The following is an 18,125-nucleotide window of genomic DNA, read 5'->3' on the forward strand; positions in this document are numbered from 1 at the left end:
TCTCCGGAAAGCAGACAACAGTGGGGATGGAAAAATGTCATGGGTGGTGGGGTCGGATTGTAGATGGCGGAAGTGTAGGAGGATGATGCGTTGTATCCGGAGGTTGGTGGGGTGGTGTGTGAGAACGAGGGGGATCCTATTTGGGCGGTTGTGGCGGGGGCGGGGTGTGAGGGATATGTTGCGGGAAATGCGGGAGACGCGGTCAAGGGCGTTCTCGACCACTGTGGGGGGCAAGTGGCGGTCCTTGAAGAACTTGGACATCTGGGATGTGCGGGAGTGGAATGCCTCATTGTGGGAGCAGATGCGGCGGAGGCGGAGGAATTAGGAATAGGGGATGGAATTTTTGCAGGAGGGTGGGTGGGAGAAGGTGTGTTCTAGGTAGCTGTGGGAGTCGGTGGACTTGAAATGGACATCGGTTTCTAGCTGGTTACCTGAGATGGAGACTGAGAGGCCCAGGAAGGTGAGGGATGGGTTGGCGATGACCCAGGTGAAGTTGAGGTTGGGGTGGAAGGTGTTGGTGAAGTGGATGAACTGTTTGAGCTCCTCTGGGGAGTAAGAGGCGGCGCCGATACAGTCATCAATGTAACGGAGGAAGAAGTGGTGTTTGGGGCCTGTGTAGGTGCAGAAGAGGGACTGTTCCACATAACCTACAAAGAGACAGGCATAGCTTGGGCCCATGTGGGTACCCATGGCCACCCCCTTTGTCTGTAGGAAGTGGGAGGAAGCCAAAGAGAAGTTGTTGAGGGTGAGGACGAATTCGGCTAGGCGGATGAGGGTGTCAGTGGAGGGGACTGGTCGGGCTTGCGGGACAGGAAGAAGCAGAGGGCCTTGAGGCTATCTGCATGCGGAATACCGGTGTATAGGGACTGGACGTCCATGGTCAAAATGAGGTGTTGGGAGCCAGGGAATTGGAAGTTCTGGAGGAGGTGGAGTAATTCTCCTGACAGCTTATGGATCCACGGCTTTTTTGTTTATTAGGAGCCTAATGTTTCCTGAGGCACCAAATACTAAAACCTTACAGGAGTTGATGGGTTTAGTTAAGGAATACTATGACCGCAAGCCTCCTTTAATTCTGAGTTGCCATTGATTTTACACAGAACTGGGGAACCCATATCAGAATTTTTGACTAGGTTAAGACAACTGACAGAGGCATGTAGTGTTGGTTTAACCCTTAATGAGATGTAGAGAGTCCATTCGGTATGTGGGGTTAATGATGTCACCATGCAAAGGCACCTACTCGCGAAAGCACAACTGGACTTCAACTGGCTTTGTTAATGTAAAATGCAGCAAGTAGAGAATATAAGTTACAGGGCATGCTGATGGAAGTGGACACCCTTGCCAGGCCAACTGAGCTTGGGGGGCACCACTTGAGTAAAGGCAATTTCACAGCCTCACTCAGGACATATCCTGAACAGAGGGACTCTAGGTCAACCCACAACAGAACCCCAAAACAAAGCCAAGCCTCATTCAAACGGTTAACATTTTCTTCATGATCTGGGCCAGCAAGCCATTGTATTTGCTGCTGGTATGTGAACTTGAGACAGCAAAAGAGTCCCACTTGGCCTGAGTTGAGAAAGAAAAATCATAGGCTGGTATCCAGGAGAGCACACTCCATGGAAAGCCAACCTACATCTGGCTTGGAACAGTTAAGTTTCTCAGCAACATTCAAATCAGAACCAATCAAAATAAACGTCTGGTTTACTGGCCATGCAGATCTAATGGAGGGTTGGTATTGGCCTGGCTGTGTCAGAGATTTCAATAGCAGTTTTTAACAAAATTCAGTCTGGACTCTAACCCTTAAGTTTGCTAAGACTTTGGCTAGACAGAACTTGTACCAGGAACCTTCACAGATTAGTGTTACAACTTTGGTTCCAGCCTCTTATGAGAAATAGCTGGTTCAGCTACCATGGATGGCCGTGAGAGGCTCAGGCTTCGAGCCTATCGGCGTGGAATTGATTGAGAAAGATTCACCCTGACTGGCTCAACATTTTTTGATTAGAAAATGGCTGCCTGCGGGAAATCCTTGTGAAATACTTGGGAGATTTTTCAGGAAGGTCTAGGGTTATCAAAGGATGTTGCCCAGGAAGCAACTCCATTATTCCGCAAAGCCCACCCAGTGCCATTTGCGTTACGGGCAAAAGTAGAGGCAGGAATCAGGAGGTTGGAAACGAAGGAATCATCAAACCAGTCCCATCTGTGGAATGAGCAGCACTGGTCATACTGATGGTGAAGCCTGACGACTCAGTTCACCTTTGTGGGGATTTTAAACAAATGGTAAACCACTTCTTGCAGTTGGATCAATACCCAATCACTCACATAGAGGACTTATACACAAAGTCGACGGGCTGGGAGAGCTGGGGAGTGCTGTTATTCATGAAGCTGGGCGTGAGCCATGTGTATCTGCAATTGTGGTTAGATAAGAATTCCCAGAAGCATGTTACAATTAATGCCCAATTACCAACATGCAAGAGCATCACTCAGAGTATTATCAGCCTGTGTTACCTTTCAGCAGACTATGGAGAACATTTTACACGGTCTACCCTGGGTCACCATTGGTCTAGATGAAGTGCTAGTAACAGCAAAGAAAATAAAGAGCACTTAGAGAACTTGAACATAGTCTTTAGATGTTTCTCCAAGGCAAGCTTATGTGTTAGAAGGGAAAAATGTGTGTACCAGGCACGCCAAGTGGTCTTCTTGGGCGACAGAGTTGACGAGACTGGGTTACACCCATTGGAAGATAAAGTGAAGACATCAAAGGTGCCCCAGCTCTCATTTTGGTACCGGAGTTGAGGTCTTTCCTTGGTTTGGTGAATCATTACAGAAGACTCATATGTAATCAGCCCTCTATCCAGGCACCCTTACATATGGTATCGAGAAAGGGTCAGTCTTGGAAATGGCCTGTAGCAAAGTTATAGCCTTTAGGGAACTGAAGAAGCAGCTATCATCATATAAAATGTTGACCACTGTGGTTCCAAGTGAGATCTGATGCTGACATGCAATGCCTCCCTGAAAAATATCAGACCAGTCGGCCCACAGGTGGCCCAATGGAGAGGAAAGTCCAATAACTTATGCTTGCGGGACCTTGGCTGATGCAGACCGCAAATACAGCCAGACAGAGAAGGAAGCTTTGGTGGTCATCTTGTTGTGAGAAAGTTCCGCTCATACATTTATGAACATAAATTTGAAACAATAACAGACCACAAACTCCTGCCGGGGCTACTCAAAGAGGACAAGGCCACACTGTCCCATAGCTTCAGGTCGAATTCAGCGGCGGGCTTTCATTCTGAGTGTGTGCAATTACAAGTTGGACACCCTCTGGGAGGCAAGTAACAAATGCGGATGCCTTCTGCCATCTCCCGCTGGCAGATACACCATTGGTGGTGCTGCTGGGACAGTCTATAATGGTTTTAAACTGACAATGTCAGGCTGTGTATGCACAAAGATCCCATCCTGGCAAAACTAAAACGGCTGGTAGTGATCGAGGACACAAAGGAGTCGTCACAACCAGGTTTGAAACCTTTCAAGAACCAGCGGGACCTAATCACCCATAGAGAACTGCATTTTATTTTGGGGAACAAGAGCGATTGTCCCAAGTAAAGGTTGCCGCCAGATACTGGCTGAACTGCACCAGAGTCATCCAGGGGTTTCTGAAATGAGAGAGGTTATGTCTGGTGGCCAGGATTGGAGCAGACACAGCCACTTTGGTGTGGCAGTGCCCAGAATGACAACAAGGGCAAAAATTACCACCAGCAGATCCCCACGTTCGTGGGAATGGCTGGGTAAACCTTGGATTCGGGTACATGTTGACTCTGTCAGCCCTTTCATGAGCTCAACATTTTGAGTCATTGTGGAAGCCCACTCAATGTGCATAGAGTTCATTTGTCAAACACGGTGAGTACAATAGAAAAGCTGTAAGCATCTTTTACAATACATGGGCTCTTGGAGTTGTTGGTCACAGACACAGGGCCTTCATTTACCCGCATGTAAGTTGTGTATTTCCTAAAGTTGAATGGCATTCTGCAGACAAGGACAGCTTCATACCATCTAATGTCCAATGGTCTGACAGAAAGTACAGTCCAAACTTTGGCTTAAAGAAACAACTTTCAGCTTCACTAGATACCAAACTGTCCTAGTTCCTAGTTAATTATGCAACTACAGTGATAGCTTCAGCAGAGCTGCTGATGGGGAGAAAACTCTGCACCAGGTTAAATCTGATCTTCCTGGACATGGGGGTATTAGTGAAACAGCATCAGGAGCACCAATGACAGACAGAAATTTCCACTAAGTGAAAGATACATTTTATTTCGGGGGACGAAGTTTAGTGCTGAAACCATGGAAATTGCCCCACAATAGTAAGAGGTACAGACGATGTGAAGTCATGTCCAATGATGTATAAAGTTTGGGTGGTTGCGAGGGTCCCAAAGAAGCACATGGACCATATGAAATCTGCAAACTCACAAACGGTGTGGCAGCAAAATGTGCCTGGTTCCTCCGTTACCTTTCTGACTGTTCTGGAACCCACGGGTTGTCCCCCTCAGTCTACATCAAAGAAAGTTTCAAGTCTGAGATGGCCTCGGTGAATGTCATAGCCTTGAGGCTTTTACTGCCTGAAGAAGCGGATGAATTTCTTCTGAGATGCTCTGGTCACAAGAGGCAGGTTACAGTCTGATACACACTGCCTATATCCGAGGCTGAACCAGACCCAGTGTGAAAAAGCCTAGGACTGGCTACAAGAAAAATAACAGACCTACATCCCTGGACTTAGAGGGAGAGGGATATATGATTGTAATGAAATCAGCCAAGTGGACCTCATAGAGTCCGTGATTAAGAAAGCAAATGTAATGTTGTCGTTTATCTCAAGAGGGTTAGAATATAAAAGCAGAGATGTGCTTCTGAGACTTTATAAAGCTCTCGTTAGGCCCCATTTAGAATACTGTGTCCAATTTTGGGCCCCACACCTCAGGAAGGACGTATTAGCCCTGGAGCGTGTCCAGCGGAGATTCACACGGATAATCCCTGGAATGGTAGGTTTAACGTACGATGAATGGCTAAGGATCCTGGGATTGTATTCATTAGAGTTTAGAAGGTTGAGTGGAGATCTAATAGAAACTTACAAGATAATGTATGGCTTAGAAAGGGTGGACGCTAGGAAGTTGTTTCTGTTAGGCGGGGAGACTAGGACCCGTGGATGCCTTAGAATTAGAGGGGGTAAATTTAAAGCAGAAATGAGGAAACTTTTCTTCAGCCAGAGAGTGGTGGAATTCATTGCCACGGAGTGCAGTGGAAGCCGGGACGTTAGATGCCTTCAAGGCAGAGATCGATAAATTCTTGATCTCAGAAGGATTCAAGGCCTACGGGGAGAGTGCAGGGAAGTGGAGTCGAAATACCCATCAGCCTTGATTTAAATGGCGGAGTGGACTCAATGGGCCGAATGGCCTTACTTCCACTCCTAGGTCTTATGGTCTTATGGTCTTATAGAATACGAGTTCTGTGATTAGTGTAGTCAATCTTGTCAAAACAAGGAGCCCTGTCTGACAGATATAAACAGAAGTGTCAGCGTTCTGCTCACTGGGAGCTGCCTCTGAGGGAGCTGGATCAGTGTCAAATACTAAGCATACGTAAACAGAGGGGACTTGGTGACAGGATACCAGCCTCCGTGGAGGTACTTCACTGTGTCTCCCAGATTATTGTTTTATTAAATAAATCTATCTGAAGTGCATTTGAAGAAACCAACAATTTCTCCAATATCTTCTGAAGGAATCTGTCCCATGGATTTGCCACTCGCTCAGTGAAATTATTTTTCCCTTAATAAAATCACCTTCTGTTGACTCTGTGCCAGGACTTAACAACAGAAGAATGGTTGTTTGGAAGGTACATGTTCTCTTGGAATTATAATCAAAAATGGAGTAAGTAATGTGAGGACTAGAGGGAAGAACATAGAACATAGAACAATACAGCACAGATCAGGCCCTTCGGCCCTCGATGTTGCACTGACCTGTGAACTAATCTAAGCCCCTCCTCCTACACTATCCCATCATTATCCATATGCTTATCCAAGGACTGTTTAAATGCCCCTAATGTGGCTGAGTTAACTACATTGGCAGGCAGGGCGTTCCACGCCCTTACCACTCTCTGAGTAAAGAACCTGCCTCTGACACCTGTCTTAAATCTATTACCCCTCAAATTTGTAGCTATGACCCCTTAAACTGATGGTGGAAAGAAATGCCAGTTTTCTTAATTTGTAACATAGTTGTTAACACAGTTTTTAAAGATGTGTTTGGTTTTAAATGAAATTCAGTCTAATGAATATTTGAAACATTTGTTGGAAGTAATATTATGATTTCAACCGATGGTAATACTTGACAAGTCAGATCCCAGGGCAAAACCTGGTTTGGTAGACCACAAATTTTATTTTTGCAATTTCTTTACTATAGTGATCGGTCGCTGAACATATTTACAGGGGGATGACTGTATGCTTTTAACAAAAAAAATGTTGATCTCAGCAAAAAGAGGAGAAAAGCTATATATGCCTACAGAAGACAATGAGGAAAGATCTTGACATGACAAAGATAAATTCAATCCTTTTCCCCAACTATGTCTTTTATATACACTCAGCCCTAGTGAAGTACATTCCTGTCTTCACTCTTTAACTTCTTACTCATCTGAGGACGTCACAAATGTTTCCTCTTGGTGACTTGCTGCAAATTCACCAAATTTTATTGCCTCCTTCTCTACTTGAGATACATAGGCAGGCTAACTCACTGACTTTTCTCTAACCTTGAGATTGCTAAAACAGCTTAAGATGTATTTCTAGCTCTGGCCTAGAGACTACCAAAACAAAAAAAAAGCCCTCTACTGGCATGAACCTTTCTCAGCTGGACCTACTTCTGAATTCTGGTTTCTATTCCTATAGATTGTAAAAGTTGGGTGAACACTACAGCAAATATCTAACTGGGTGACTTGTCTAGTAATATTATTTATTTCACATGATTTCTTAGAAATTCTGTCTAACTCACTGCTAAGTAAGGAGTTTCTGACCCTTAAAAGAAAATCAACAATCTTCACAGACCTGAAAACCAAAACTCCATTTACTTCTAATTCATAACCAAGTTGCGAATAATGACAATGGCATAATATCAAATTAGAAATTAAATGGGGGTTTAACTGGTGATGCAGGCATGTTGGAGCTTGAAGGATTTTGACGTAAAACACTAAGCTATAGATGTTTAGTTGCACATTATGCCACACCCACAAACCCCAGCCTCCCGCACTCTCCTACCCCTCCCAAACATTTGCCACCACCATCCCTTGCCCCAGCACTTGCGGCTATTATGCAGAGAAACAGATTTTAGGTCAAATGTTTCTCCATAGGAAGAAAAGGAACATCATCAGAGGGACTATCACTTCAGGCTGTAAATATGCATCCTTTACCAGTTGGCCACAGGCAACCTGACAGAACAATTTGCGTGGAACAGATTGGGCTGTGAATGAAACAGAGAGAACAAATGAGAAAAGCATTTTGTCATTATTTTGAATTCTATTTTACAGATCCATTATCAGCAAGAGGCAGACTTTTCATGCAATATATTTCATATTTGTGGCTTTTTTGCTACATTCAAGGTCATGCCATTGCTTCAGTTCATTAATGAGATTCGGTTTATTTCTTGCTGCCCTGGTACTGATGCTAATATATTTTTCTTTTCAGTACGTTAAAGCCTTTTGCAATGAGTCATGGACCAGGCGCTTTGGAACAGCCATTGAGACCAAGTCATTAACTCTTCTCTGGTCAATAATTGTCTCTATCTGTGCCATTGGTGGTCTGATTGGTGCATTTATTGTTACCCCATTTGTGAAACACTTGGGCAGGTATGTAGCTACAAGGAAGAACTGACTTAAACTGATTTTTTTTATGTTTCAGAGATAGTAGGAACTGCCAATGCTGGAGAATCTGACATAACAAGGTGTAGAGCTGGATGAACACAGCAGGCCAGGTAGCATCAGAGGAGCAGGAATGCTGACGTCTTGGGTCTAGACCCTTCTTTGAAAGGATCCAGCTGTACACCTTATTATCTCATTTTTTTATGTTTGTTCATTTATTACAAGTCTGTTGTAATGGCCTGGAATGTACAGCTGGAGAATGAAAAAAACTGTCAACATTCATTGTTATCACTATATACAACTGACAGTAACTTTGGGAGCCCACAGGTGCACAGTTAAACACTAAACTCCAGACACTGCTGTCAGTGTAACCATGCTCCTTCAAAGGATGGGCTATATACAATTTTTGCAGATTGGATAATTAGTAATCACTGATGTTTTCTGATCTTTACTTAATGGTACTGTGTCCTCACTGTAAATAACAATGAAAACATTTATACACATGGAATAAAACGGACTAAGTGCTCAATGTTGGATTAAGACATAATTGCTACTGAACAAGCTCTCTGGTGCTGAAAAACAGATGTAAAAATCCTAGCCATATTTGTTTGTTTCTTTTTCTAAATATCGTGAGTGACATGGATAGGGTGAATATTCAAGGTCTTTTTCCCAGGGTAGGCGATTCCAAAACTAGAGGGCATAGGTTTAAGGTGAGAGGCAAAAGATATAAGGTGGACCTAAGGGCCAACTTTTTCACACAGCGGGTGGTGTGTGTATGGAATGAGCTGCCAGAGGAAGTGGTGGAGGCTGGTACAATTACAATATTTAAAAGGCATCTGCATGAGTACATGAATAGGTAGGGTTTGGGGGAATGTGGGCCAAATGCTGGCAAATGGGACGAGATTAATTTAGGATTTCTGGTCAGTATGGATGAGTTGGACTGAAGGGTCCGTTTCCTTGCTATTCAACTCTATGATTCAATGACTTTATCTGGGGGTGAATACATTAGGGTGTGACAAATGCTGCATGCCCATTGGCAAGAGAACTCACCCATCAAACAGATAATTAAGAGCTGGCAGATGACTGAGGGTGAGTATCTCCTCCCACATCACAAGCCTTGACTCTGGCTGGTCAGATTCCCCAAAGCTGTTGGTTAATCAGACCAGCCCATGCTGAGACCCCAAGGGATCTATTGGTGAGAAGGCATATTATCTTTTGATAATACAAAATTTAAGAGCTGCTGACAAAAGATACATCTGTCTCATCTTTTCATGTTGCACTTAGCAGAATATTCACACGAATACCAATGTAACGGGGAATTACGTTTAATACTGTGTTAGAATTGAGTGAGGTATAATTTTAAGGTGAGAGGAGAAAGACTTGCAAAAGAAATGGGGGTAAATTTTTTATACAGGGAATGGTTCATGTGTGGAATGAACTTCCAGAGAAAGTGTTGGATGCAGGTACAGCTCCAACCTATAAAAGACATTTTGGTAAATACCTGAATAAGACGTGTTTGACAGGAAATGGCCAGACGCAAGCAGGTGGGACAAGTTTAGTTTGGGCTTATGGTTGGCATGGACTAATTGGATGGAAGGGTCTGTTTCCATGCTGTATGACTTTAGCAGTGCTAACTTAGTGGTAAGTGGTACAGGCATTGCCATGGAGAATGTTAATTGATGACTGACAGTTAAGTACCAAGGTTGTTTAAATTTAATCTTATATTATTACATTTAAATTTAATAAAAGCCGATCAGTCAATAATTTAGAAAATGGCTGATGCTTGTTTTGTGAAATTAGAACAGGCTCAGTTTACATATATTTTCTTTCTATCTGCAAATGTAAGTGCACCATGCTGCAAACCAAATTCACACTCTGAAATTGGCTGTTAGCATAACGCTTAACACATTCAGGATTACTTAGCAAATGGCCAATCACATCTAATAGTGGAGACTGTGTTTTGCATTCAGTAAGCACAGGCTGGATGGGTACAGCCAGTACTTTACTAAAGCAACGTGCTGTTTAATATGATCTGTCAGCCCTAGAGATGTATGGCCTACCTATCTAGCATCACACTTGCATTGAAGCTCACAGATCATGTTACTTATTTGTGTGTGGCGCTGAATGTCTTTCTGGCCTGGCAGCAGCCTACTATTTTAGAGTACACATAAAGAAAGATGTTGCATTTATACCAAACTGTTCATGAATTAAGGGCTTCTAAAGTTCTTTACAACCAATTAAGTATATTTTTTCTGAAATTTGGACAATGTTGTAATGTAAGACACAAGGGAGTCAAATGATGTACCCTGTCTACCATGACCCATTAAGGGCTTGCGGCATTGGTTCCCTATAGTGCAATCCTAACTTTGCCTGCACCATGAGAATGATGGCGATAGGGAAACCAGGAAAATGATTGGCTATTGCAACTTCACTATGTTGAGCTGAGGCAGCAGATGCAAGTAAAGGAAAGCAGGAGTAAAGGTAAGCACAGAGTGTTGAAACGTCTGCTTTTATCTAATTGTACATTGTGAATAAATCTAAAAATGTAAAATCCCTTTCTAACTGCTCCTAAATTTTCATCATTCTAGTGCATTTGCCACTATTGGTATTTTCCTTTGTGAAACCTCACTGTGTGGGATATTCTTAAAACACCCACCAAGCACAACTTGGCCACAATCTGGAATATTATTACATTCCCCTAGAATTTAAAACAAAATGATGAAAGCCACGTATCCCTACCAAGAAAAAACATATGCTCACAAAATATAAATTCACAACGTGATTTGAAAAGAAAGTATCCAATTGTTCCTTAAATGGTTCTAGGGCTTTTGCCTTCACTGATCTATTCCACAAATTGCAAAGAGATGTTTCTTGATATCTTCCAAAAGCTGCCTTTCTGAAATTGAACCCACACCCCCTTGTTCTACTCCCAATATTTAATGGTTTGTAACATAAGAATGGGAGAAAGAAAAGCAACTACTGGATTATTCACAATGTATTTGAGAGATTGTGGTTGATGTTGTTCATCCCTTACTGAGCTGAGGACATGAAGACTCAACAACTTAGGACTAGAATTTAGTTTCTGTCAAACCTTTGTCTCTTTTTTGAAGAATATTAACTACCCAATTAGAATTTTGTTATTTGTTTCAGCTTTCTGTAGATCTCTTGTGTTACCCATGCATTCCTTGCCATCGGGTGTTATAAACCTGAAACCTCTATGTTTCTGCTCTGTTGCCATTATCATGAGGCTGCCTCTAAGCATCTAACATTTGCCTCAGTCACTTGACTACAATTAACCTTCTTCCAAGTTAACTTTCAGGTCCCAAGTATATCTTTATAACTTTATTCAAATTGTTTGACCAAGATGTTTGCTGTTTGATCCATTAGTTCAGTAAAGATCAAATAGCAATCATTGAAAGAAGAAAAGGAGATTTTCTTGATGTCATGGGTAATATTCTTCCAATACAACCAGATTCAGTGGCCATTCTTAATATTGTAATTTTCTCTGCTCAGAATAGCTGTGACATTTGCCTGTATTGAAACAGTTGTGGGCTTAATACAAAAAAAGGAACTAATTTCACATGAATCACTCTGAGCCTTTCCCAAGGGCTGTGATAAAGTGCAAAGCCAAAGCGAGTTCTTTCTTTTATCTGTCATTGCTTTCGACACTTCCTTTTCATAGCACTCTGATATTTCCTCTCATGAGAACTGTGAGATAAACAGCTTCATGGAATCACAGTTCCTATATTGAAAGTTAAAGCGATTCATGGGTATTTTACCCCATAAGTTGTACCGAAGTTTAAAACCATGAAATAAAATAGAATATTCTCAAATCAAGTGTATGGTATTCTGATGTGCATGGACAGCAAACTTCCTTTTGCCAATGGTGCGTACAGACAGGATGAACTGTCTTAACATCTTTGCCATTTTCTTGCTCTGAACCTGAAGGTAAAAATGAATATGGTATATGGTGTATGGCAGCTGTAGATTCTATGACATGCATCATTTCTCATAGAGAGCGTGATTTCAAGCCATTGGACTAGTTAGCTTGTCAGATAGTGCGCAGTTGTGAGAGGGAATGAAAATCTCTGTGACAGAATAGAAACAGTCTAATTTTGGTTGATTAGATGATTAGAGTTTTCTCGATTGATGCAGTCCTGAAATTGCTTTAGGAGAGAGAAAACAAAAGATTGACAACTCCACTTCTGTCTGTGCACTCGAGATCAAAACTCTTCACTTATTTGTTTCTTTAGGAAGTCAATTAATAAATACTAGGCAACAACTAATAAATCATATAAACACTGCTCACTACAAAAACAGATGTAAGATATTCTTCTTTCCTATTGATTAAGTTTTTTCAATCAATTACTGATCAGTTCTATCTTTTGAGATAAACAAGATGTAGAGCTGGATGAACGCAGCAGGCCAAGCAGCATCTTAGGGGCAGAAAAGCTGACGTTTTGGGCCTAGACCCTTCATCAGATTTCTGAAGAAGGGTCTAGGCCTGAATCGTCAGCTTTCCTGCTCCTCTGATGCTGCTTGGCCTGCTGCGTTCATCCAGCTCTACACCTTGTTATCTCGGATTCTGCAGCATCTGCTGTTCCTATTAGCTCTATCTTTTGTTTTCTTTTACAACTTCTGAATTTCCTCTCGTTAAAGGCATTGTTGAACGAGAAAACGACACACTCCTATTTCAGGCAATAAGTTCTCGAAAAATAAATGCTATAAATGAATTAATGAGGCTATATTTAAATACATAACCTCATTCTCATTTATGTATACAATATACCCTGATCCTCTAGCCAACAACCTTTATTAGAGAGATGGGCAAGAGACAGGTCTGTGGACTGGTTATGATTGAATTATTTTTGCAGTAACTGTGGCAAGATTTGGAATTGGTTTGTAGAATAGATCCTTGGGGAGTATAATTGAAATTAATCAAATGTATTTAATAGAGTGACCTTTGGCTTACAGAACAATGATATTGCTATCTTGTACACACTTGATTGAATCCATGCCTAGAGCTTGAGATAAATAGAATGTTTTCATTTATAGTGGCACTCAATCCCTTGTATTCAACTGTTTTGAAGTTTTAGAACATTTTAAAAACTCCAACTCCAGTCCAATCAGTTTAACCTCAGTGGTGGAGAAGATGTTTGGAATGATAATTCTGGAAAGGATTAACAGTTACTTGGCTAAATATGGGCTAACCAAGGAAATCCAACAAAGATTTGTCAAAGGAAAATGATATTTACTTTAAGTGAGCATACTGGGAACTAGTATAAAGGTATAAAGGGCCCTGTTCTATGAAGTTAGAAAAAGCTCTACAAATAGTTCACCTGTTCCATCTTAACAAAATGGCGACAACATTTTCTGGCTCGTTCTTCAGGGCAATGCCTTTGATCAATCAGTGTCAGTCTGCCTGATTGAAATTTAAACAAGCTCAGCAGTTAACCATAAGTCATCATCCAACTGGTTTATTTCTCATGACAGTGCCTATACTAAAACCATGTCCACTTGCGAATCAATCAGCACTCTCTCTTGTTGTGTGCAAGATAAAGGGCTTTGACAAAATGTGACTATTTTCAGCAAGAAAAAATGTGGACGGGGGACTCTTGGGTAAGTGAAATATTCGGGCATTGGCTAAACCCGAAACACGACACATATCGTGTCTCCCACCCATTGTCCTCCTCCTCCAACCAAAAAAATGACTGTGCGGAGGGTCGGTAAGGTATGGCTTTTTTTTATTCTTCTGGAAATCTAGAGTAGAGGGAATTTAAGCTAGGGCAGTTGCATGCTCCCTGTTTTAGGATGTGCGAGGTAAGGGTTACTATTAGTGTCCCTTCTGACTTCACCCATGAGAAGTGCATCCAACTCCAGCTCCTCACAGACCGTGTTCGGGAACTGGAACTGGATGAATTCTGGATAATTCAGGAGGCTGAGGGGGTAATAGAGAGGAATTATGGGGAGATAGCCAGACCTAAGTTACAGGATAAAGCTGGGTGACTGTCGGGAAAGGGAAAGGGAATAGACAGACAATGCAGGGATCCTGTGGCTGTTCCCCTCAATAATAAGTATACCGCTTTGGATACTGTTGGGGGTTGACCTACCAGGGGAAAGCCATAGTGGCCAGGTCTCTGGCATTGAGCTTTGCTCTGTGCCTCAGAAGAGAAGAGGGGGAGAATAGGAGATTGATAGTAATAGGAGTTTCACTGGTTAGAGGAACAGACAGAAGATCCGAGCAAGATTCCCAGATGGTATGTTGCCTCCTGGGTGCCAGCGACAGGGATTTCTCAAATCAAGTCTAAATGATTCTTAAAGGGGAGGGTGAGCAGTCAGAAGTTGTGCTACACATCTGTACCAATGATGTAACTAGGATAAGGGATGAGGACCTGAAAAGTAATTATAGGGAGTTAGGATGGAACCTGAAAGCCAAGACAAGTAGAGTAGTAATCTCAGGATTACTACCAATGCCACGGGCTAGTGAGGCCAGAAACAGAGAGCGAGCGCAGCTGAACACGTGGCTACAGAGCTGGTGGAGGAGGGAGGTAGGGATTCAGGTTTGTGAATCATTGGGATACCTTCTGGGGAAGGTGGGACCTGTACAGGATGGATGGGTTACACCTGAACTGGAGGGGCACCAATATCCTGGGAGGGACGTTTGCTAGAGCTCTTTGGAAGAGTTTAAGCTAGTTTGGCAGGGGGATGGGAACCGGAGCTACAGATCAGAGGATTGGTAGCTGGTGTGCAGGCAGATACAGCATGCAGAGAGTCTGTGAGGAAGGACAGACAGATAAGAGGACAAAGTTGCAGTCAGTGTGACAGGTTGAAGTGTGTCTATTTTAATGCAAGAAGTGACAGGAATAAGGTTGACGAACTTAGAGCATGGATCTGTACTTGGAACTATAATGCTGTGGCCATTACGGAGACTTGGATGACACAGGGGCAGGAATGGTTGTTGGATCTTGCAGTACGGATGCTACAATAGAAATAGGGAGGAAGGTAAGAGAGGTGGAGGAGTGGCATTGCTAATCAGGGATGGTATCACAGCTGCAGAAAGGGAGATTGTGGAGGAGAGTTTCTCCACTGAGACAGTATAGGTGGGAGTCAGAAACAGGAAAGGAGCAGTCACTTTATTGGGAGTTTTCTATAACCCCCAATAGCAACAATGACACTGAGGAACAGATTGGGAGACTGATTTTGGAGAGGGCAGAAGTAATAGAATTGTTGTCATGGGTGACTTCAACTTCCCTGGTATAGACTGGAACCTACTAAGTGAAAATAGTTTGGATGGAGCAGATTTTGTCAGGTATGTCCGTGAAGTATTTCTAACTCAATATGTAGATAGACTAGAGGGCAGGTCATGTTGGATCTGGGGCTTGGCAACGAACCAGGTCAGGTGTTAGATCTCTTGGTGGAGAGCATTTCGGTGATTGTGATCACAACTCCCTGATCTTTACGATAGTCACGGAGAGGGATAGGAGTAGATGGTATGGGGAAAGTATTTAATTGGGGGCGGGGAAAATTCCGATGCTATAAGGCAAGAACTACAGAGCACCAATTGGGATCAGATGTTCTTGGGGAAATGCACAACTGAAATGTGGACGTTGTTTAGGGAGCACTTGCTGCGAGTGCTAGATAGGTTTATCCCACTGAGGCAAGGAAGGGATGGTAAGGTGAAGGAATCTTGGATGACAAGCCATTTGGAACACCTAGTCAAGAGGAAGAAGGAAGCTTACTTAAGGTTGAGGAAGCAAGGATTGGACAGGGATCTACAAGGTTAGAAGATAGCCAGGAAGGAACTGAAGAATGGACTTGGGAGAGCTAGAAGGGGGCATGAAAAAGCCTTGGTGAGTAGGATTAAGGAAAACCCCTAGGCATTCTATACTTATGTGAGGAACGAGAGAATGGCCAGCATGAGGGTAGAGCCGATCAGGGATAGTGGAGGGAACTTGTGCCTGGAGTTGGAGGAGTTAGGGGAGATCCTTAATGAATACTTTGCTTCAGTATTCACCAGTGAGTGGGACCTTGTAGTTTGTGAGGACAGCATGAAACAGGCTGAAATGCTTGAACAGATTGATGTTAGGAAGGAGGATGTGCTGGAAATTTGAAAAACATGAGGATAGATAAGTCCCCTGGGCCAGATGGGATATACCCAAGGTTTGTACGGGAAGCGAGAGAAGAGATTGCTGCACCTTTGGCCATGATCTTTGCGTCATGATTGTCTACTGGAATAGTACCAGATGACTGAGGGTGGAAAATGTTATTCCATTGTTCAAGAAAGGGAATAGGGATAATCCTGGGAATTACAGACCAGTTAGTCTTACTTCTCTGGTGGTAAGTTATTGGATAAGATTCTGAGAGATAGGATTTATGATTATTTGGAAAAACATTGTTTGATTAGAAATAGTCAGCATGGCTTTGTGAGGGGCAGGTCAGGCCTCACAAGCCTTATTGAATTCTTTGAGGATGTGACAAAACACATCGATGAAGGTAGATTAGTAGATGTGGTGTAAATGGATTTTAGCAAGGAGTTTGATAAAGCTCCCTGTGGTAGGCTCATTCAGAAAGTAAGGAGGCATGGGATTCAGGGAGATTTGGCTGTCTGGATACAGAATTAACTGTCCAATAGAAGACAGAAGGTCATGGTAGATGGAAAGTATTTAGCCTGGAGCTCGGTGATCAGTGGTGGTCTGCAGGGATCTGTTCTGGGACCTCTGCTCTTTGTGATCTTTATAAATGATTTGGGATGAGGAAGTGGAAGGGTGTGTTAGTAAGTTTGCCAATGACAAAATGGAATAAAAGGTAAATGAAAATGTCCTGGGGAAAATTGATACACAGAGAGATCTGGGTGTTCAGATCCATTGTACCCTGAAAGTGGCAACACAGGTCGATAGTAGTCAAGAAGGCATATGGCAAGCTTTCACTCATCGGACGGGGTATTGAGTGCAAGAGTTGGCAGGTCATGTTGCAGTTGTGTAGGACTTTAGTTCGACCACATTTGAAATACTGCATACAGTTTTGGTCACCACATTACCAAAAGGATGTGGATGCCTTAAAGAGGGTGCAGAGGAGGTTTACCAGGATGTTGCCTGGTATGGAGGGTGCTAACTATGAAGAGAGGTTGAGTAGATTAGGATTATTTACATTAGAAAGGCAAAGGTTGAGGGGGGTCCTGATTGAGGTCTACAAAATCATGAAGGGTATAGACAGGGTGGATAGCAAGAAGTTTTTTCCCAGAGTGGGGGACTCAATTACTAGGGGTCACAATTTCAAGGTGAGAGGGGGAAAGTTTAAGGGAGATACACTCGGAAAGTTCTTTATATAGATGGTGGTAGGTGCCTGCAACATGTTGCCTGAGGAGGTGGTAGAGGTGGGCACGATAGCGTCATTTAAGATGTATCTAGACATATACATGAATGGGCAGGGAGCAGAGGGATATAGATCCTTGGAAATAGGCAACAGGGTTAGGTAGAGGATCTGGGTCGGCGCAGGCTTGGAGGGCCGAAGAACCAGTTCCTGTGCTGTAATTTTCTTTGCTCTTTATTCTTTGTTCTTTGTCCTATGACACGAACATTGGTGGAGTTGTGGATAGTGTGGAGGGCTGTTGTAGGTTGCAATGGGACATTGACAGGATGCAGAGCTGGGCAGAGAAGTGGCAGATGGAATTCAACCTGGAAAAGTGCCAAGTGATTCATTTGAATGCAGAATACAGGGTTAATAGCAGGATTCTTGGCAGTGTGGAGGAACAGAGGGATTTTGGGGTCATCGTCCATAAATCCCTCAAAGTTGCTACCCAAGTTGAGAGGGTTGTTAAGAAGGCATATGGTGTGTTGGCTCTCATTGGCAGTGGAATTGAGTTCAAGGGCCATGAGGTTACGCTGCAGCTCTATAAAACCCTGGTTAGGCCACACTTGGAATATTGTGTTCAGTTCTGGTCGCCTCATTATAGGGAGGATGTGGAAGCTTTAGAGATGGTGCAGAAGAGATCTACAAGGCTGCTGCCTGGACTGGAGGGCAGGTCTCATGAGAAAAAATTGAGGAACCTAGGGCTTTTCTTATTGGAGTGAAGAAGGATGAGAGGTGACTTGGTAGAGGTGTACAAGATGATGAGGCATAGAAAGAGTGGGTAGCCAGAGACTTTTTCCCAGGGTGGAAATGGCTATCAGGAGGGGGCATAATTTTAAGGTGATTGGAGGAAGGTGTAGGGGAGATGTCAGAAGTAGATTCTTTACACACAGAGAGTG

At 43.0% G+C, this 18,125-nt stretch overlaps 1 protein-coding gene across 8 annotated transcripts in view; it reads left to right on the forward strand.

Moving 5' to 3' along the window:
• slc2a9l2 (solute carrier family 2 member 9, like 2) overlaps positions 1–18,125 on the forward strand; it is a 359,547-nt gene that overhangs the window by 74,206 nt on the left and 267,216 nt on the right. For 6 of the 8 annotated variants that reach the window (XM_048544948.2, XM_048544963.2, XM_048544954.2 and 3 more), the window contains exon 4: positions 7,706–7,866. The exons of the other annotated variants lie outside the window; for them this stretch is intronic. In XM_048544948.2, coding sequence (XP_048400905.2) covers positions 7,706–7,866 — 161 coding nt within the window. The remainder of the gene's footprint in view (positions 1–7,705; positions 7,867–18,125) is intronic. 8 annotated transcript variants of the gene reach the window in all.

Source organism: Stegostoma tigrinum, chromosome 1, assembly GCF_030684315.1.
Source record: "Stegostoma tigrinum isolate sSteTig4 chromosome 1, sSteTig4.hap1, whole genome shotgun sequence".
Taxonomy (NCBI): domain Eukaryota; kingdom Metazoa; phylum Chordata; class Chondrichthyes; order Orectolobiformes; family Stegostomatidae; genus Stegostoma; species Stegostoma tigrinum.